The sequence below is a fragment of the Fusarium tjaetaba genome (genome assembly GCF_013396195.1).
Source record: "Fusarium tjaetaba strain NRRL 66243 chromosome Unknown NRRL66243_c0000180, whole genome shotgun sequence".
Taxonomy (NCBI): Eukaryota; Fungi; Ascomycota; class Sordariomycetes; order Hypocreales; family Nectriaceae; genus Fusarium; species Fusarium tjaetaba.
Window position 1 is genome coordinate 62,439 of NW_023501376.1, and position 19,699 is coordinate 82,137.

The 19,699-nt window shown below is 48.5% G+C and overlaps 9 protein-coding genes across 9 annotated transcripts; 4 read left to right on the plus strand and 5 right to left on the minus strand.

The window, feature by feature from the left end:
• Window positions 1–110: 110 nt before the first annotated feature.
• Window positions 111–1,867, plus strand: FTJAE_8404 (tartrate transporter; the record flags this gene model as incomplete). The annotated part of the gene is made up of 6 exons (XM_037355217.1): window positions 111–267; window positions 314–626; window positions 678–836; window positions 882–949; window positions 1,001–1,464; window positions 1,514–1,867. 6 exons carry the CDS (start codon window positions 111–113, stop codon window positions 1,865–1,867), a joined length of 1,515 nt encoding a protein of 504 aa, XP_037204527.1.
• A 456-nt stretch (window positions 1,868–2,323) lies between these two features.
• FTJAE_8405 (adenosine monophosphate transferase FICD like) lies at window positions 2,324–3,454 on the plus strand (the record flags this gene model as incomplete). The annotated part of the gene is made up of 1 exon (XM_037355218.1): window positions 2,324–3,454. The coding sequence occupies one exon, from the start codon at window positions 2,324–2,326 to the stop codon at window positions 3,452–3,454; it is 1,131 nt and encodes a 376-aa protein (XP_037204528.1).
• A 1,227-nt stretch (window positions 3,455–4,681) lies between these two features.
• Window positions 4,682–5,815, minus strand: FTJAE_8406 (uncharacterized protein; the record flags this gene model as incomplete). The annotated part of the gene is made up of 1 exon (XM_037355219.1): window positions 4,682–5,815. One exon carries the CDS (start codon window positions 5,813–5,815, stop codon window positions 4,682–4,684), a length of 1,134 nt encoding a protein of 377 aa, XP_037204529.1.
• Window positions 5,816–8,157: 2,342 nt separating this feature from the next.
• Window positions 8,158–8,529, minus strand: FTJAE_8407 (acyl n-acyltransferases (Nat); the record flags this gene model as incomplete). Its single annotated transcript, XM_037355220.1, has 1 exon — window positions 8,158–8,529. One exon carries the CDS (start codon window positions 8,527–8,529, stop codon window positions 8,158–8,160), a length of 372 nt encoding a protein of 123 aa, XP_037204530.1.
• Window positions 8,530–9,430: 901 nt separating this feature from the next.
• Window positions 9,431–10,627, plus strand: FTJAE_8408 (uncharacterized protein; the record flags this gene model as incomplete). Its single annotated transcript, XM_037355221.1, has 1 exon — window positions 9,431–10,627. The coding sequence occupies one exon, from the start codon at window positions 9,431–9,433 to the stop codon at window positions 10,625–10,627; it is 1,197 nt and encodes a 398-aa protein (XP_037204531.1).
• Window positions 10,628–11,320: 693 nt separating this feature from the next.
• Window positions 11,321–13,158, plus strand: FTJAE_8409 (catalase; the record flags this gene model as incomplete). Its single annotated transcript, XM_037355222.1, has 3 exons — window positions 11,321–11,764; window positions 11,812–11,905; window positions 11,960–13,158. The coding sequence occupies 3 exons, from the start codon at window positions 11,321–11,323 to the stop codon at window positions 13,156–13,158; spliced, it is 1,737 nt and encodes a 578-aa protein (XP_037204532.1).
• Window positions 13,159–13,267: 109 nt separating this feature from the next.
• FTJAE_8410 (branched-chain amino acid aminotransferase) lies at window positions 13,268–13,615 on the minus strand (the record flags this gene model as incomplete). Its single annotated transcript, XM_037355224.1, has 1 exon — window positions 13,268–13,615. The coding sequence occupies one exon, from the start codon at window positions 13,613–13,615 to the stop codon at window positions 13,268–13,270; it is 348 nt and encodes a 115-aa protein (XP_037204533.1).
• Window positions 13,616–13,945: 330 nt separating this feature from the next.
• On the minus strand, window positions 13,946–15,143 carry FTJAE_8411 (branched-chain amino acid aminotransferase; the record flags this gene model as incomplete). Its single annotated transcript, XM_037355225.1, has 2 exons — window positions 13,946–15,021; window positions 15,074–15,143. 2 exons carry the CDS (start codon window positions 15,141–15,143, stop codon window positions 13,946–13,948), a joined length of 1,146 nt encoding a protein of 381 aa, XP_037204534.1.
• Window positions 15,144–15,879: 736 nt separating this feature from the next.
• FTJAE_8412 (trehalose 6-phosphate synthase) lies at window positions 15,880–18,819 on the minus strand (the record flags this gene model as incomplete). Its single annotated transcript, XM_037355226.1, has 3 exons — window positions 15,880–15,926; window positions 15,984–18,688; window positions 18,797–18,819. 3 exons carry the CDS (start codon window positions 18,817–18,819, stop codon window positions 15,880–15,882), a joined length of 2,775 nt encoding a protein of 924 aa, XP_037204535.1.
• Window positions 18,820–19,699: the final 880 nt, after the last annotated feature.

Consider the following 19,699-nt stretch of genomic DNA (forward strand, 5'->3'; position numbering starts at 1 on the left):
TAAGACTAGACTAGATATTTAAGTATAAGCTGTCTGCCCCCTTCGCAAGTATGGGAGTTTGGAGTCAAGCGAGTTTATAGTTCCGCAGACCTGAGTAGACATTGCCCATCATGTTCTTCAACTGGGAAAAGTTTCTCTCGCCAAAGCCGTCTCTAGACGTCCCTGCTCTAGAGACGGTTGATCTCAACGACAAAGAAATGGAGAAGAGAATCGTGAGAAAGCAAGATCTTCGAATTATGCCTTGGGTCTGCATAACATATCTCCTCAGTATGTCTCCCATAACCCTTCTCGTAATTCATTACTGACAGATTAGACTACCTCGATCGTGTCAACCTCGGAAACGCAAAGACTCTCAACAATGACTCGCCAGAGCACAACATCGTCTCCCAACTCAACCTCACCGGTCAAAAGTACAACATCGCCGTCGCTCTATTCTTCGTCCCCTACGTCCTCATGGAATTCCCCAGTAACATTCTCCTCAAGTACTTTTCGCCGAGTAAATGGATTTCACGAATCATGGTGTCTTGGGGTATTGTCACCATCTGCACTGCTGCGGTGACGACATATGGTGGATTGTTGGCTGTGAGAATCATGCTTGGACTTGCTGAGGCTGGTTTCTTCCCTGGGTAAGTGGTAATTTGGGAGAGAGTGAATGAGTGTGTGCTAATGAAGGATAGTATCATGATGTATCTCTGCTTTTGGTACAAGCCTGAGGAGAGAGCTACGCGAATGGCTATCTTTGCTTCGAGTGTTGCTGTTGCGGGTGCTTTTGGTGGAATTCTTGCGACGGGCATTTCGTTCCTGAACGGAAAGGCTGGTCTGGCTGGATGGCAATGGTGAGTTTGTCACAATCCCTTCTAATGACACATCTAACATGATAGGCTCTTTGTGCTTGAGGGTATTCCCGCTGTCATTGTCGGAGTCTTGGTGTGGTTCTTCCTCCCCGACTGTAAGTCTCTAGCCCAGAATATCCCTTGAATAGTATACTGATCTGTGATAGACCCCCAAACCGTCTCCTGGCTCTCCCCCGAAGAACGCGCCTTCGCCGTCAAGCGTCTCGGCCCCTACGCCCCCTCCATGAACGACAAGCACTGGGACAGCAAAGTCGCCAAGGACACCGTCTCCGACCCCTTCTTCTGGCTCTTCGCCGTCGCCTACTTCTTCATGGCCAACTCCCTCAACGCATTCGGCTACTTTGCCCCCTCCATCGTCTCATCGCTCGGCTTCAAGGGCTACAAGGCTCAGCTCCTGACCGTCCCTCCTAACGTCTTTGCTGTCTTCATCATTGTGGGCAATTGTCTGCATAGTGACAAGACCAAGGAGCGCTCGAAGCATGTCATGGGTGGGTTGGCGTTTGTTGCGACGGGGTATTTGCTCCTTGCTGTTGTTAAGCACTGGGGGGCGAGATATTTCGCTGTTTGTATTATTGCTTGTACCAACGCTGCTGTTCTTCCCTTCGTTGCTGTGAGTTTACTCCTTCTCGTCACTGATTGCATATACTGACTCGCACAAGCACCGAACTGCCACTGTCCGAGGCTCAACTGCCACTGCGCTCGCAACAGGAGGAATGATCGCCATCTCCAACACAGGCGGTATCACAGCACCTTTCCTCTTCCCCTCCAGCACAGGACCCATGTACTCAATGGGCAACTGGACCGTTTTCGCATTCCTCATCGCTGCTGCTTGCATCACTGGCTACGTGTGGTATGTGTTTGGTGCTCACAGTGGTTACCGAACTGGTGATGCTACTGAGACTGGACACTTTGAGGTTCTGGATGTTGGTGACAAGGATCCCAACCAGGTCATGGACCAGGCTATGGAGAATGAGAAGGCCAAGGATAAGATCAAGGCTATGGATATGGCTTAAAGTTTGAGATACCTTACTTAAAAGTTATGATTGACGTACGAGATACCTGGGTACAAAATATTTACATATTGTTATTATGAACTAAAGTTTCGTCTGAGATGCACCAAAGTTTTGCCATGGATGACTACTTCGTGAGTATAAGAAGCTCGGTTTACCTAAGACTTTGAAGATATTATGATGACTTTAGGGCAGATTCTATAAAATCTTCTACATTTAGGTTTTTTACCTTTATTATGACCAATATTTGAACACTTTATACTCAGTTCAATAAAACCTTGGCTACAATGTATCCATACATTACGCTTGCCTGCCTTATAAGCTTTTGCATCTCATACTTTAAATGACTTACACTTTCCCACCATAAGCAGGTATTAATAGGAAGTTATTCCTCTGTTAGTCTCTTCTTCCCTCAAGATCACTCAACTATAATCAGACCCGTTCAACACGATCGCCAACATGGGATCTAATCTCGGGCACTCTATCTATCTTATGCTCTCATCGAGCCTCCTTGGCGACGCTTCTATCCGTATTCGTTCAGCGCCGGGCAAGGAATCGACGTTGCTACTTACCCAAGACGATGCTCACTACGAGGACGATGCAGAAGACGAGGCCGATGACCATTACGAGGACTTTGAAGACGATGCTGAAGACCATAGTCACCCCGAAGAAGACATCGAGCTGAAGAACTACCTCGACGACATCGCAGATGCTCTCAAGAAGCAGTCAAAGAACGACTCCGAGATTGCTGAAGGCTTCAACGAGAAGCTGTCCGAGATGGTATACGGCTCAAATATGATCGAGGCGGTCGGCAGCAGCCTCGACATCACAAGCGAGCTCTGCCGAGATATTTTTGCTGGGCGCATAGGCGCAGACGATGTTGAGATCAGCGATAATGATCCCACTTATAAGGCTATTCAAGTGGAACTCATCGAGAAGTGCAAGCCTAGTGCACATGAAGACGTGCTCCGAACCCGCCGCGAGGTTGTCCAGCACGCAAAGGCGGCCTACTACATGATGAACGAAGTCGCCATCAAGGGGAAGGATCTGTCCGAGGAGATCATCTTGGAGACGCACCGCCTTTTGACGTACAAAATCGACAGTCCCGACGGTGTTCTCTCCAGCGAATACGGGGGCATGTATCGAAATTGCCCAGTCCAGCGAGGCTTCAACTCTTTCCCTCACCAGTCTACAGTCCCAAAGGCCGTTCGAGATTTGACCGAATCCCTCAAGGCTGATATCACAACAGCAGAGGAGAGCGGAGAGATTGACCCTGTGGCTCTAGCAGCCAAATACTGCCATAAATTCGTCAACATCCACCCCTTCCTTGATGGAAACAGCCGAACAAGTCGTCTCATTCTGAATACCATACTCCTCAAGTATGGAGGCTGCTTCGTTTGGTTCGGAAAGGATGCAATAGAGCGTGAGGAGTATTTGGATATTGCGGCAGAGGGATTCGCTGCTGCTGAGGCTATGGCTGCGCAAGAGGAAATGGATGATTTACCAGAGGGCTTCAAGCCAAAGCATCACAAGAAGCTGGCCACATTCACTCTTAAGCATGTATACAAATTCCTTAGCATATTCAAATGATGCTTGTCAGTTCTCTTCAAAGATCATCATAAGTTTAGGAAAGTATTATATGAAATAGGTAAAATTCCGTAAGATTTAGACTATCTATTGTTTTTTATATAATCCTTTTCTAAGTTTAGAGTAGTAATCCATGAGATTACCTGGGGAGGCAGGTCAGACTAGCCTGTGAATGTTGGAGGCTCACAATGTAGCCTAGTGGATGGTGTCTGATAGTAAATCCTTATACTAAATAAGGTCTTGTTTTGATAGAAGCATTGGGAGGAAGCGTTTCTCCAGCTTACGAAGCTAAAGGCTTCTGTATCTTATCGTGTGTATCTGGAGATTTGGTGTTGGGCACGACGATGATGTGGACGTCGACCAACGCAAAGCCGACCTTCAGTTCTACTTGGCAGATAAATCAGCTTATAACCTTTATACACGCTCAACAATCGGTAGCAGCTACTGGTTTTCTAGACCCCTATATCTAAAGCATTAGTAAATAGATACTCCATTTTATTCACCTAAGATACCATCATCGCGTTTACCTCACCGCGTCCTGCAAGCTTACTCTTTATATCTGAATGGCAGACACTCACGACAGCATTTCACATCATGGATCTATGTGAAGCCGACCTTAGAGAGTAAAGCAATCTCTGTCTAGCTCATGTCCGCATCGTAAATGATTTCCCGGCTGTCGAGCCGTCATCACTGAGGATTAGTTGAGCGTCTCAGCGGATTGCAACAGGGGCATTGCCCGCCAAACAGACAAAGCATTCTCCAAAGCGACTATTTGTGCCGGGCCTATACTACACATGCGTAGTCATAACAGCAATAATAAAGTTGGCCGTCCTTCAAGATAAGGTAGCACCTACAAAATTCCCCGGCTAGTCAAAGCTACAGTGTGGTAGTCAAAGAGTCATGACACTGCCGAACTTCAGATTCCCATGTTCGCAATCCTCCACGGAAATAATTGCCGCGAGTTTTAGTGCAAATCTAACTGAACAGAGTTTGGCTGACACAAACTTTCAACGCCGAATCCCGGCAACGGGCAAGTGGCTTGGAATGAACGTTGCCGCAATTACTCATCTTTTTGAAGATGAAGACAGTCACAGAATCATGAGCTGAAGATTAATGGATGTATTTACTGTGAAGAATATGTAGTGTTGTGGTTTCGTAACACCGGGTATAGATAATAATGTGTATATGAAGAAAAGATCCTGTTGAGTCGTCGTCATGTCTGTGTCCTGATCAAAAACCTCGCGTCGCTAGATGTATTTCCGATGAAGATTTCGATAATCCCTCACTTTCGTAATGATGTCCCTTTGACGTCCCAATCGTAGATTCAGCAAATGACTTTCCGCCCATGCTCATACCGTCATCTTCTCCTCGTTCTTCCCGTTGAACGATGACCTCTGTAGTCATGACAACTTCATCATCACGGGGTGTTTGACGAGGAGTCTGTCGCTCATCACCACCCATGACATAAGCTCTATAAGATATATCGCCAGGCGGCTTGTCAACATTATTGCTGATGAATGTATCAAGCGCAATATTGGGCTTGTTTCCTGTCGTCGTACCAGCAGTGTGACTCCGTGGTCCGGAGCTGCCATCTTTATTACCCGTCGTCATTTCAACAAGACGATTAAGAATAGTGAACTCTAGCTTGAGTTTTGTGCTATACACAAAGGCTTTGTAGGATGTTTGGTACTGGTACTGATTGGCGTACTCAAGACCTAGAATGGTGATGTCGAGAAGAATGATGAGGATGTTGACGTAGACGAGATGGTTCATGAGACGACGACTTCCACGCTTGTTGCCCATTGTGCGTTCCAGACGCATCATCTTGACTGTTTCGTAGATGTAGAAGCACGAGATGATAATTTCTTGTATGAAGAAGACGGTGACTTGGATCTTCTCCATGACGGAGTATGGTTCCTTCCACATAGCTGTATTGGGTGAAAAAGAGCCATAGATCATGGGAATAACAGCTCCATGCATAAGAACGCCATTAATGATGATCATGTACAACACCGCCTTTAGCCTGAATCTATTCCTCAGAACGAGATGCAGTCTTGACCATAGCACGAGCGACTGGCCCGAGACCATGGCTACCCATCCTACCGAGATGAACGTCGAAGCAAGATATCCCAGCGCTGAAGAGGCGTAGTACTTGATGAAGAAACCACAGCAGTAGACTGCAATGCCCCATGTTGAGACGAGGAATGACCAGAAGTAGAGACCGGAGTGACGCTTAAAGGTTCCAAAGATGATGAAGTTGAGCTCAATGACGTTGTAGAGCGATATGGCGAGGAAGACGAGAACGACGGTTATTGTTGTCTGGGATATGCCTTCAAGGCCTGATCCAAAGCCATTTTTGGGCATGGCTGTGAGTTATTCTCCAAAGGAATGGTAGGCCGTTTATTTCTGAAGAGGTAAACATGGGTAGATATAAACGAGAAAAAGGAGAATTGACAGGCTTTTCAACATGCATCTTCCAAGTTTCCCATGCCTGAAACTCTACAGTCTTATTATTAGTTCTTTACAAGCTTTTTTGACCGCTACGTAATATAAACGGTCTAAGCACGGAGCCTATACCGTAAAGACTAAAGAACCAGGCCTCATCGCAAACTCTCACGAATCGGAATCGAAAAGAGCGAGTCAGGTCCCGTGCCGATCTAGTACTCGACAGGGCTGATCCCATGGGATTGGGAGAGAGACAAGGTTTGCGCTAAGTGGACTGTTGTAGATCATGGCGGATTCTGGGGTTAGTGGGGGATATGCCGTGTGAGGCTTGCATCGTCTGCTCGGTTATTGGGTGCTGAAAGGATAATTGTGATGATGGAGTGGTCACTGTGGTGAGAGAGTTTTGTATCCCTGATGATCTGGTTGAGATTTCTGGAAGAACTTTGTTGGGGTCTGTCATTGGTGATGTTGTAAATGGAGAGTTATGGGGGTGTCAAAACTGTAAGACTGGGTTTAATAAAGGATATCTCGCTTACTACCGTCCTGGTACTCAACACTACGGAGTGTCGATGGATCTGATAACTCGTCAAAGTTGAACCTCAGACCTCAGCCAAGCTAAGAATCCTCTGCCGATCACTACCGCCAAACAGGAAGCTATACAGAGCACTTGATTCAGCCACATCAACCCCATGCTTCTTCCCCGCGATATCTTCAGCTCTTGGCACATTGGGACCTTTGCCATGGTCACGACAAGGGTTCTTGCAAGACATGGCTTGAAGAAACCTTGCAGGTAATTTTAGCACGTAAATTGATGTGCAGCCTCGTTTCAATGAAGTGCATGAAGAATCTTCACGTGGAGGAGGAAAAAGCAAAGAGTCAAAGCCCTGGATATTACGTGCAGATAACTTCTCAAAGACGCCTTTCTCATTGTTCAATTCCTCGGCCGTTATAATACTGCGATCGACGACAATGCCTCTACAGTACAAACTCATTGTTCAGGGGAACTTGACAAAACCACTCATCTCACCTGCAGCGTCCGACCCCGGAAACAGTGTCTACCGGGAATGCCCACATCCTATTAGTTAGTCTACCGTTACCCGTGGCTTGTCCCTTAGCGTCGTCCGCCCTCTCCTGGAAGATCTACATTCCACTCTTTCGTTTCAGCTTCATTCCATTTAGCTCACGATCGGAACGGTTGTCCGCTTCCCAGGAACCGGTTCTGACACTATTGTGTACTAGCAGTGGTCTGAGCGAGGACGAGACGAAGATCACCGTGCTCGGTCCTTCGGTTAGGACGACGATATGCGGAGTTTGTTGATCTCTGTAGGAAAGAGTTAAAGCTAACATGTCAACATGTGAATACAGGCAGATTCTTGTGATGTTATTCGAGAATGACTCGTCTTAAGTTTATTTGTCTCTAGTGGTATCACTTTTTGCATGATCTGATGCCCCTGGTGTTGATCACAATGCAGATCCGGGGAAGAGTCCCAAGGAATGAGAAGCACATCCATTGGAAGGTCATGTTCTTTCTAATCTTGTTCGACATTGCATTGAGCCGGTGTGCTGGGTAAGAATGGACCTTTGTTTGACCGAGGGGATCTGTGCGGATTGCAGAATACTCGCAGCAAAGGCTGTATCCAATGGCCAAACGCTTTCAGACTTTTGCCTCAAGTAAGAATATCACTTCCGCAGGTTTTATAAGAACTTTAAGCCCGATAGGCTCGTTGGGCGGCTTGCTTTGGACCCCTGATTCAGAGTCTTGAACTTGTGACTTTGAGGACTGGGTGCAGCCACTGAAAGATCATTCAAAGGATTTAGCTTATGTCGTATATTCCTAATATGGCACTTATACCAATATACCATGTAGAGCACCCACGCTGCAACAGTATCTCCCTCGATTCACCTATTGTGCTTAACCATAGCTTCAACAACAACCCTCTCCCCCTCCCCCTCAACCTGCACAACAACACTCCCAAGAACATGATACCCCAACTTCAAATACAGCCCCTTTCCCATAGGCGTAGCCAACAAGCTCAAACTCTTCCCATCCTTATTCGCCTCTTTCTGTCCCCATTCACATATCATACTAACTGCTCCCCTCCTGCGAAAGTCAGGATGTGTGACTACCTCCCATAAAGGAATTTGCTCTGATCCGAATTGCTTGAAATACTTCTTCAGACCGGCTGGAAGGGCTCTTGCATACTCTTCCATGTGCTTTTTGTTTGCGTCGCGACGTTCGTTGAGGCCGTGGTTTGTGATTGTTAGAGAGTTTGAGATAGAGGGTCATACGAACCTCCTGGTATGAAATCGCTTGTGACTTTCAAGTCCCATACTCCGTAAGAAATAGGCTGATGGATGACCTCTCCATCATCAAGCACAGGCGCTGTAACTACCAGGATAGCTAGCTTATCAGGTCGTTCGAATAATTCCTCATGCTCTATTCTTGTCCATTTCCAGAAGTCTTCTGGATACTTATCACGGTATGGAAATCTGTAGTCTGTACCCGGGTCATCTGTCGATCCGTTTACTGCTATCCAGGTTATATCGTTCAAGTCATCTATGGTCGCGCGGCGAAGCGTGAGAGGGGCGTTGGGGATGTGCTTTGAAGATGGGCTGATTGGACCTCCTCCCATGATGTTGAGCGACTGAGGGGGCGAATATTAGTAGAAAAGTATTGGGCGCGTAAATTGAGAAGCTAATGGGTTCTCGACGGCTAGTTTAAGGATATAGTTCTTAATTCGGTATGGAGAGTCCTTCTCAATAGAGGATCAAATAACTAGCATCTAATTCCGCTCCGGCCAATTCTCACCAAGTAAGCATAGTTGTGACGTCTTTGCTACGAGTTTAATAAGCGCCTATTCTACGGTTGTATGCATATCTGAATGTGCCTCCTTCTGCATAAGGCCGAGCATGACGTTACCTGATAAGATCATATTCCTAATGTAACAGAAGATGAGGATGACAGGAAAACGATAGATATATTGTGGCGGACTTAATCTTGCATCTCCCTTATACTCATCTTTATATCAATTACATCTTAAAGTAAGATAATTTGTAACTATAATAAAGTGAATACCTTTTTAGGACAACTGGTGAAGTTGATGATAAGCTAGTATTGTGAAAGAGAATCTGATGGTTTCTAGTCCAGTAGAATACCCGTATCAAAGCCATTGTTTCGCACTTTTTCAGTGCAATTAAGTCTATCTTTCCCTTGTTCATCTTGAGTAGTTGATAGTCTACCTGGCAGAACACACGCTTAGAGACAATGCTTTGTCTGGCTTGAGGCTCTCATTGTTTAGTCCGAACAGCGAGCCTCACACAACAGCACAACATGTAAGTGAACTCGCTGACCGTTCGTGGAAGCATTACTCTACACAGCATCAGGATTGAGGATCGAATTGAGGACCAAAGAAGCAGCTTCTCTCATAAATATGCTTCTGAATCCCAAGATGTATCTCTCATACTCAATCTCAACCTCATCCCACACCACCACAGCGCCATTCAGGTATATCCCCCCGATACCTGATATCAAACATGCCTTCCTTCAAGAACATCACCTTCGGAGTCGAGCTGGAGCTCATGACCCCCCTCCCCAACTCCCAACGCATGTGGCGCTTCATCTCCCCCTGTGCAGCAGCACGTTTTAACATGGCAGACCTCCTCGCAAAGCGAACCTCCCTCCCCATCGCAGCACAGTGCTGTCATGCCCCAGATGACAGATGCACCATCTGCTCTACAGTCCCCAAGGAGAACCAAGTCAACGGTGACTGTGTGTTGCAGTTTCCAGAGATACTGTCTTGTGGAGAGGTTATCTCGGAGCGTTGTTTCATGTTCAAGTCTGAGTTTCTTGAACAAGTTCATCCGTTGAGTCTTCAACGAGATTGGGATGGTGTCGAGATTACGACGCCTGTTTTTCACGCTGGTGAGTTGGACGGTGGGCTTGATACTATGAAGACTGCTCTGACGAACCTTCGACAGTTAGATCTTGAAATCTCTGCTGATGATTCATGCGGTATGCATGTCCATGTTGGCGTTGAGTCGGGTATGACTATCCTTCTCGCCCAGAAGATCACAACTTTGGTTATCCTTCTAGAGACAACTCTTCTTCTACGCCTCGTCGCGCCTCCGCGCTGGAAGGGCGCTTTCTCTATGCCCATCTACGAGAATTCATCTCTAGCGATGGACATGTACCTCCACAAACCCCCCGAAGACCCTACCCTCCTCAACCAGCATGTTCCGTGCATGAGCACCATGAAACCAGGTAAGTGGAACAACTGGTATCCCAAGCACATCTACAAGATGCTCTACGGCGTATGGGGCAGCACCATCCTCGCCGACCTAAGTATATACCTCAAAAAAGCAGGTAGGCACCGCTGCGGCTTCGCCCTGCGTTTACGAGATCTCGGTGTGGGGAATCTTGAAGGGTCTCGCTCGACTGTGGAGTTTCGGTACTCGCAGATGACTTTCGATCATGAGCTTTTGAGGAACTGGACGGAGATTCTGGCGAGGATTGTAGTTATTGCGCAGGGTGATGCGGAGGACTTCAAGGGGTGTGTTGAGAAGATTGTGAGTATTAATGGGAGGGATGATAGGGATGTTTGGAAGGGGTTGATGACGGATATTCTGGGGCTGGGACATCGTGTTCCGCAGTGGGAGGAGCAGTTGAAGTGTTTTGAGAGGGGTGAGTATGTTTCTCATCTTGATGATGAGTTTCTTCTCAAGTCTCTTTGATTGCTAACCTACGGAATGAGTTGGTGTTGATTTTTACAGCTGGCTGTTGATTTGGGAGTTCAGGTAAGTCAAAGGTAAGTCAACTAACGAACAGGTGGTAGTTTACGGATTGAATATATTGGTGAGAGAAAATGAATAATTGAAGTGCAATTCCTTTGCATATCCACACTTAGCAAAGTAAACTGTGAAGTCTCATGAAATGGTACAGGGTATGTTGACGCCATCACGATCTCAAAATGCAACCCACCCATCAGCCTAAGATCTCAGATCTCCTTGGCAAATGCTTAACAATTGAAATATCCATTAAAACATCTTCAACAATCCTTCGGCCCAATTATTAAAAATTCCGTATCTCCCTATTATCACCGTCCACATCCCGAGATGTCAGTGTAAATCGTCGATGGTCGACGTGGCTGTCGTGATGTCATGTCTCAAAGCAGGGCATCATGAATATCCCGATAAGCCAATCATCGTGATTTGAATGGTAATCGACACTCGGCCCTCAAGCCTTGTTCACCGCGTCATAGACAGAACCTCACCAATGAATCAACACTGGATCTCGATGGGAGGCTGGATGCATGACAGTCCGGGGAAACAGTGGCTTTGTATATAAGAGTGACCTCCATCGTGAACTACCACAGTAAAGTCTTGTATCTTAGTTCCTTTAAAGATATAAATCGATAATTAGTAAAAATGGCGCCTTCAGCAACAGACACCTCCTTCGCAGCCCACGTAGCAACCCAATTCCAATCCTACGAATCAGACCGTCAAGCCACCTCCAAAGAAACCCTCTACACCACCTCCAACGGCGTCCCCATCGCTCATCCCTACGAGACCCAACGAGCCGGTGAAAATGGCCCTCTCCTCCTCCAAGACTTTCACCTGATCGATCTCCTCTCACACTTTGACCGTGAGCGTATTCCTGAGCGTGTAGTCCACGCAAAGGGAAGTGGAGCGCATGGATACTTTGAGTGTACGGACCCGTTGGATGATTTGTGCCTGGCGGATATTCTGTCGGAGAAGGGGAAGAAGTGTTCGGTTAGTATGAGGTTTTCGACGGTGGGTGGGGAGTCGGGATCGCATGATATGGCGAGAGATCCTAGGGGTTTTTCGGTCAAGATGAGGACTGATGAGGGTGTAAGTGAACTGAGTAAAGTGTTGTGGTGAGATGCTGATTTGTGCAGAATTGGGATATGGTCTTCAACAACACGCCTGTTTTCTTCTTGAGAGATCCCGCCAAGTTCCCTCACTTCATTCATACTCAGAAGCGAGACCCAAGTAAGTTTATTAACGATTTAATCATTGTGTATGTTTGTGTGGCTAACGAGTAAGGCACTCATCTCACTCACGCTGACGATTCATTCATGTTCTGGGACTACCTCTCCCAGAACCCCGAGTCAATCCACCAAGTCATGATTCTCATGGGCGATAGGGGGATTCCAGCTAATTACAGACAAATGCACGGCTATAGCGGACATACCTTTAAGCTCGTCAACAAGGCCGGCGAGTGGGTTTATTGTCAGATTCATCTCAAGTCGATGCAAGGTGTTGACTTTGTCACCCAAGAGGAATCGGCCGAATACTCCCCTGATAATTCACAGAAGGACCTCTACGAAGCAATTCAGAATGGAGACTATCCCAAGTGGACTCTTGAAGTCCAGACCATGACTCCCAAGGAAGCCGAGGAGTTGTGGGAGAAGCAAAAGATCAACGTCTTTGACCTCACCCACGTCTGGCCTCAGAAGCAATTCCCTCGTCGCAAGGTCGGAGAGTTCACTCTTAACGAGAACGCAATCAACTACTTTGCCGAAGTTGAGCAAATCGCCTTTAATCCCTCTCATCTTCCTCCCGGCGTTGAACCATCGGCTGATCCCGTTCTTCAATCCCGACTGTTCTCTTACCCAGATACCCACCGTCATCGTCTCGGTGTAAACTACCAGCAATTGCCTGTTAACGCAACACGCACAGGTTATCAATTCGGTAACTTCCAGCGCGATGGCCAAATGGCATTCTATAACCAGGGCGCACGACCGAATTATCTTTCCTCCATTGATCCTATCAAGTTCAAGTCTCGCGCCGTGGATCTCGACAAGACTCATGGACAATTCACTGGAGAAGCTATTACATTCCTTACTGAAATCCGACCAGAGGACTTTAATGCTCCCCGTGCACTTTGGAGAAATGTCTTTGATGAGCCAGCCCGTGAGCGATTCATCAACAATGTCACCGGCAAGATGAAGCTGTGCAAGCAGGAAGAACCTTTGAAGCGACAGATTGCTATCTTCCGAGAGGTTGATCCCGAGATTGCGGAGAGACTGGAGAAGTCTACTGGTATCAAGGGATACGATGGAATTGCCAACATGTCCTTTAATGGCACGCACAATGGTATGACTTCGGATGCCAAGAAGAAGCTTGCGAATGGAATTGTGGATAAGAACAAGAGTCCTGCTGCTCGCCAGGGTGCGCCTGGTTCTGGGGCTCATGGCAGTTTGGTAACAAATGGAAAGTCAAACGGTGTAAATGGACATTAAATAGTTTTCAATAGCGTCAATACCATCCCCCCATAACAAATCTCCCTCCAAGTCCACCCTCCGTCCTCTCCGTATGTCCCGTCCCCGGTCCTCCTCCGTGCGGGGCCGTCTACTTCCCCTCCTCCTTACCCTCCGCCCTAGGAGCCTGCCAACTACAGCTCGGCGGCGCACACGTCTCAGCACACTTGACGCACGCGAGCTCGCTCTTCCTGAAGCTCCCCTTGATGATCCTCTTGTCGTCAAAGGCATATCTCGGGCAGTGCATCGTGGGGCCCGCGTTCCGCCCAAACAGCCGTCGCTGGTAGTCGCACGCTGAGCCCAGGTCGTCCACGGCGTAGAACATGTCGATGTAGTGGAAGGCCTCGCCGCCGATGATGGCGCGGCCGCGGGTCATTTGGGGGCACTCGGGGCCTTTGGCGCAGCAGCATACCATGCGTTGGAAGGAGTATGTGCACATTCTGTATCAACACAGCGAGGAGAAGATTCGCTGGAGGAGATTTGTTGGAGTGGTTTTGGTAAAGAGGGATTAAGGATGCTCGTTCACAGTCTGCTATTCATTTGGATGGCTGCTTGTATATATGAGAATTGCCGGGCCCGTTACACCTCCTCCGGCTCCGCAAACCCCAAAGGGTGGTCTGTTTGTCCAACTCCCGTTGTACCATGCGGCGACCCGTAACCAGCGACGGGGGTCGCGGGACAAAGCAAAGTGCAAACACGGTCCTTGGGAACTCGAGATAGACGAGACGGGTCAGTATCGCGAGTGCGACTAACACGGTAACCATTCTCTCTAATCCATCTGATCAACTGTCGTAGCATCGCCGTTTCGTCCCCCAGGCGCTCCAGCAATCTCCTTATCCTTCTCTCCAACAGGATATCTCCATCCAAATGAATCCTCCGCCCTTCCAAGCTGGATATCCTTCAGATGCGTGAGCAGCTTCTCAAACAGCGGCCCAGGCTCTTCCCTCCCATCCTCAATATACTTCACAACATCCTCCCCTCCCCCAACACGTCGCGTAATACTCCTAATCGGCACCAGCGCCGCCGCAGTCCCCGCCGCAAAAACCTCTGTAAACTCCTTGAGCTCCTCGTACTTGATCGCCCGCTTCTCCACGGTCCAGCCGTAGCTGCGCGCCAGCTCCTGGATGCTGTCGCTCGTGACACTCTCGATAACGCACTTGCTGTCCGGCACCGCGAGGGTCACCCGTCCCCCGCCGTTGTCCTTGACGCCGATGAAGCCGCTCGTGCTGAACTCGTCAATCTCCTCGTGCCGCACACTGTCCAGGTGCAGCGTGATACCGTAGCCCTCGTCACGCGCCTTGTCGCTCCAGCGCAGCACAGGAGCGTAGTTGCCACCGACCTTTGCATTGCCCGTGCCATTTGGCGCCGCGCGATCAAAGTCCTCAAGAATAAGCGCTTTGACGGGGTGAGCGCCGTGGTAGACACCTGTAGGAATAACAAACACCGCAAAGATATACTCATCCGGCGGCGAAAGACCCAGCTGGGCGCTTGAACCATACAACTGCGGGCGAATGTACAGCGCAGCGCCAGTGTCGTGAGGAGGAACGTATTCAGCGTTTAAAGCGACAGCAGCGCGAACGGCATCGAGGAACAGCTCTTCGGGGACGTGGGGCATTGACACGACTTCCGCAGAGTGCTGAAGACGTTTAGCGTTTCGATTGGGTCGGAAGATGGTGATTGCTTCGTCATTGGGAGTTCGGAAGGCCTTGAGACCTTCGTAGGCTTGCTGGCCGTAGTTGAGCGCTGGCGCCATGCCGTGGATGCGCATGAAGGGATCGGCGACGAAGTGGAGAGGAGTCCATTTTCCTGTGCTTCGAGAGTAGGTAGATTCAATATGGCCATTGACTGCAATTGTCAATACAATAGCTTCAAGTGGTCAATTGGGCAGGGAGCTAACCTTCGCGGACCTTGAAGCCCACGTTAGACCAGTCAATGGTATTAACAGGAGGAGGAGGAAAAGCAGTCATGATTGCGATTGATACACAGAAGCTACCTTACTACAGCTGAAAAGTCAACGCTCAGCTCAGCCTCTTTTATACTTCTAGGTCACTTACATTTATAAGCTCTCAGTAAGTCGTAGTAAGAACGAGAAGATGCTTTCACATCGACACTAACTTCTCTGACTCCCAATAAGAATTATCTGGGCCGATGTCGCAAGGCGCGGGGTGTCTCTGCGGCAGTTTATTTTTGGCTGTTTTCAGAGCGCATAATTCGCTGCTGAGCTGCTGGATTTCACCGGTGTGATGTCATGCGTGGGCGGGCAAACGGTTAACGGGAATTAACGTTTTGTTGAGAGTCAAGCCATTGGATGTCGGAAACGGCGGGAGGCGTAAGGCAAACAATTGGGACGGATGAGGTTATATCCTTCTATTCATTTTCTATCTCGTCTGTATGATAATAGACCCGCCTTCATCCATTGATCACCCATGCTAAGAAATACGAATGAGAGTAGAGTGTAGTGTGTAAAGAAACCATTTACTCGCGAGAGTCCCTAATAATGAAACCATTCCTCATTGTAACCCATACCCATCATAACGACTCTAACGAAACAACTATAAACGAAAATCATATGGAACTACTCTTTTGGTGTCGTCGAGCGACTGGACGTGACGATCGTTTTAATTCCCCTGCGCCCGCTGACCCAACGCCAACGGCACAAAGACAAATGCAATACCACGCAATAATTCCACAATAAACCTGCAGTCAGGACGAGTTGAGAGAAGCAAGACGCTGGAGACAAGAGAGGACGCCTGGAAAAAGTTAGTTGGAGACATTTCTCAAAGCGGACCTATCGGAGGGAAACGTACCACTGACACCCTGCGTAAGAGTGGCTGTTGCTTCGGTGTTGCGGTTACCAAGACTGACTGTGATAACATTCTGTACTGATCCATCTTCCTGGAGTCTGTTTGCCCACTTAAAGACCTTTTCATCCTCTCGTCCATCACCGATGACCATCAAAAAGTCAACGGGCGTCTTGTGCTCTTGCGTAGAACTCATCTCCGTCTTCAGCGTCTCAAACACCTTCCTGGCAGCGGTTCGCTTGGTCCAATCTATGGGCTCAACAGCGATACACCCGTCTAGGGCAATAGCGTGGACGCGCTGAGACTCACAGGCATCGTTGACGTGACTGGCGCAATCTGAAGCCTGTCGTGAAGCGGACTCGTAGTCCTCCGCACTCTTGTAGTGGAAGATCAGACTGCAGCGACGCTCCTCGATCTCAGCACCGGGCGTTCGCTCGAGGTAGTATGTCATGATAGGTCGCACAGACTCCTTCCAATCCTTGACGTGGTCGAGATCTGCCATCTCAGTCCACTTTTCGTTGCCATGGACCTTGAGAAAGCATCCATTCTCTGCAATCAAGCCCAGGTTGGGAACTCGGCGGAAGACTCTATCGAGTTCCTCAGGTCGTCGCCCAGACATGACGTAGACAGTATTGCGCTCGTCAAGAAGCAGGTCGTTCAATACATCAAGTGTTCGTTGGGGGCTGATGGGAATGATCTGGTTGACAGGGCCCCAGGCTACCAGGGTACCTTCATAGTCAACGATGAAAAGTCGACGATTCGCGTCCAAATATTTGTTGGATAGGGCGGGAATCGACAAGCGAGGGACGGATGTCTGATCACGCTTGTGCTGCTCCTCGTACACGATATCCAGGCGACCAAGGAACTCGGTGAACCAATGAGAGCCGGTGTGACTGTTGACACGCTTGTATAGATTTTCCCATCGCCTATCCTTCTCTTCCTCGCCCATTTCCAAAGCCTGCTTAATAGCATCGGCGCACTGTCGGTAATCCCAAGGGTTCACAGAAAGTTCATTCTTGGCGAAGAGTGATGAAGTTCCCGTGAATTCAGAGAGAATCAGAGAACCGTGCTTCTTCTCTGGCAAAAGCTTTCCATCTTGGCAGAAAAGATACTCGTGGGATGTCAAGTTCATACCCTCACGTTGGCTGGTAATCATGAGCGCATCAGCAATGGTCAACAGAGCAAGGTACTGAGCGTAGTCGATATCTTGCTTGAGGTATACCACTGGCTGATACGCCAGATTGGCCCACGACGAGTTGACTCTGGTCACAATGTCGCTAACGGTGGCCTCGAGATCACTCTTTTCGTTAGATGAAAGGGCGACTTGGATGAGAACAGCGTTCTCGCGCCACTGAGGGTTCTTGTTAAGGAACAGCTCGTAAGAAAGAAGCTTCTGACGAACTCCACGGACGTGGTCAAGCTTGTCACGAGCAACAATGAGCTTCTTGCCCTTGTATCGCTCCTGCAGAACCTGCAGCCACTTTGCAACATCCGGGGCGTCAAGATGCTCACGAAGGCTGACAGGGTCGATGCCAATGGGAAGGTGAATGACATCGATAAATCGATCTTCAAGCTGAAGACCATCCGGTGTAGCCTCGGCACTCAAGATACGACTGCAAGTCTGGAGGAAATGACGTCCGTACTCGTGGATTTGGAAGCCAACAAGATTGGCGCCGAGCATACCCTCTAGAAGCTCCTTTCTGACAGCCAAGCATCGGAAGACCTCAGAAGAAGGGAAAGCGACGTGTAGGAAGAAGCCAATCTTGGCCTCAGGGAGCTTCCTGCGGACCATTTCAGGGACGAGAAGCAGATGATAATCATGAATCCAGATGACATCACCTCGCTTCCAGTTCTTAACAATCTGGTCGGCAAAGGCCTGGTTAACGTTGACGTAGTATTTCCACGAGTGGTCTTCGTAGGCCTTGCTCTTGGGGTTGTCGGGGATCTGGTAATGGAAGACAGGCCACAGGATGTGCTTGCAGAAATGAGCATAATGACCATCAAAGTCTTTATCGGAACAAAAGACAGTCAACATGTTGTGTTCGTTTGCTAGAACAGCCTCAATGTCCTCCTTCTGCTGTGTGCCTTCAAGGGCATCGGTGGGCATACCTAGGGTGCCCACCCAGGTAATATCGTCAATCTTGCCATCGCGAGCAGCTGCATCAGCAGCATTGCGAAGACCACCGTTGCCCTGGTCGGCATTTACAACCATCCAGCCGGCTGAGGCAAAGACTCGATCATGGCTGTCGCTTCTAACTAGAGATCTCGGTTGAAGAACTCCCTGACGACCAAGTTCACGGGCCTTTTGCATTGTTCGATTGTTCTCGGAGAGGGAAGCGGAGGGAGGAGGAGAGCTGGCGCGAGACTTGGGCTGGTTGGCTCGACTGCCCCAGGTCTTTGCATGCTCAATGCTGGAGCTAGCGCCATGAGGAAATTGTATTCTGAATCCATCTTCGTTCGCGAACAAGTTGGAATCAGTCTCTTCGGTCGGTGTATGAGGAGGTGTTATATCCTCTTTCTGGAACAGACTAGGTTGGCGAGCTAGAGGCGCAGGTCGACCACCGGTGGGAGCAGCGGGTTTGGGCTTGGGAGGAAGTGTGGCAGCTTTTGTAGGCTTGGGGTTTGAGGATCCGGACAATGAAGCTCGAGAGGGATCGGCGCCGAGGGGAGGTGTGCCGGGGAGAGTGAAGTGAATTGTCTTGGGGAGGAAGCTATCGTCATGTTAGTTTCGTCATTTCTCGCTAAGGTTTGGTGGGCTTTTAACGATGGAGGGGCTAGAGCGGGGAAGCAGCGAAAAAACATCGAGGGAGGCAACATACAGAGAACACACAAAGACCGTCATTTTGGCTGGTGTTTTGTGTGAGAGCTACTCAAGAAGCTTATTTGGTGGCGTAGAGTTCTTGTCCTTGTGGTTCAAGTCTTGTTGGATATCAAAGGGTAATGAGAATCGACTTGATCGAGATGCTGTTAATTCTTGCGTATGGCAAGTTCATGTGGAAGTAGAACTGGAAATACGAGTGGCAGAGGAGTCGAGTTTTGTTGAGGGATGTAGCTTGTCGCAGGCAAAACGCCTCTTTGTCGCAGATGCGCTCAGGTGTAAGATCGAGCCGAAAGTGGCGAATAGCACCGCAAATGGTTGAATGCGCACGGCAGAAAGATGGAAATTCTGCAAGGGATGATAGTTGAAATCAAAAAGAGCCAAATGTAATTTGGACGACAAAATCTCCGATATGGCCGCTGTTGCTCCGTGTCGTGAGATTCGTCAGGTGGTTATGTACTTGCACGGTTGATCAAGCTTGGATAGCTCCGAGATCGTTGCTTAAAACAGCTCCTTTTTTTTCTGTCGCCGGGGGTTGATCGACAATTAATAGAGGAATTTTATTTGAGAGGTATTTTCCCGTTAAGGATCAACCTATAAAGTAGCCCTGTCAGTTTCGAAATGGTCTGGGCTGGACTTGGGAGTGCGGTTGTCTGGATGAATTGAATTGGATGGATGGGTGTATAGAAAGACAGGGAATGTGAGGAAATGCAGCCAGTAAAGTAGAGCGCTCACTCTGACGTAATGATTGCTCTACAACCTTTGGGGCTGGCTGATGGGTATTGACAAGGGCAGTTTTTTTAAGCCTCAAGCGAGAACCGTTGGTACCTGATAAATAAAAGAAAATCGCCTGCTCAAGTGGAGAATTATAGCATGAGCGCCATGTGAATAAGAAGAAGCAGAC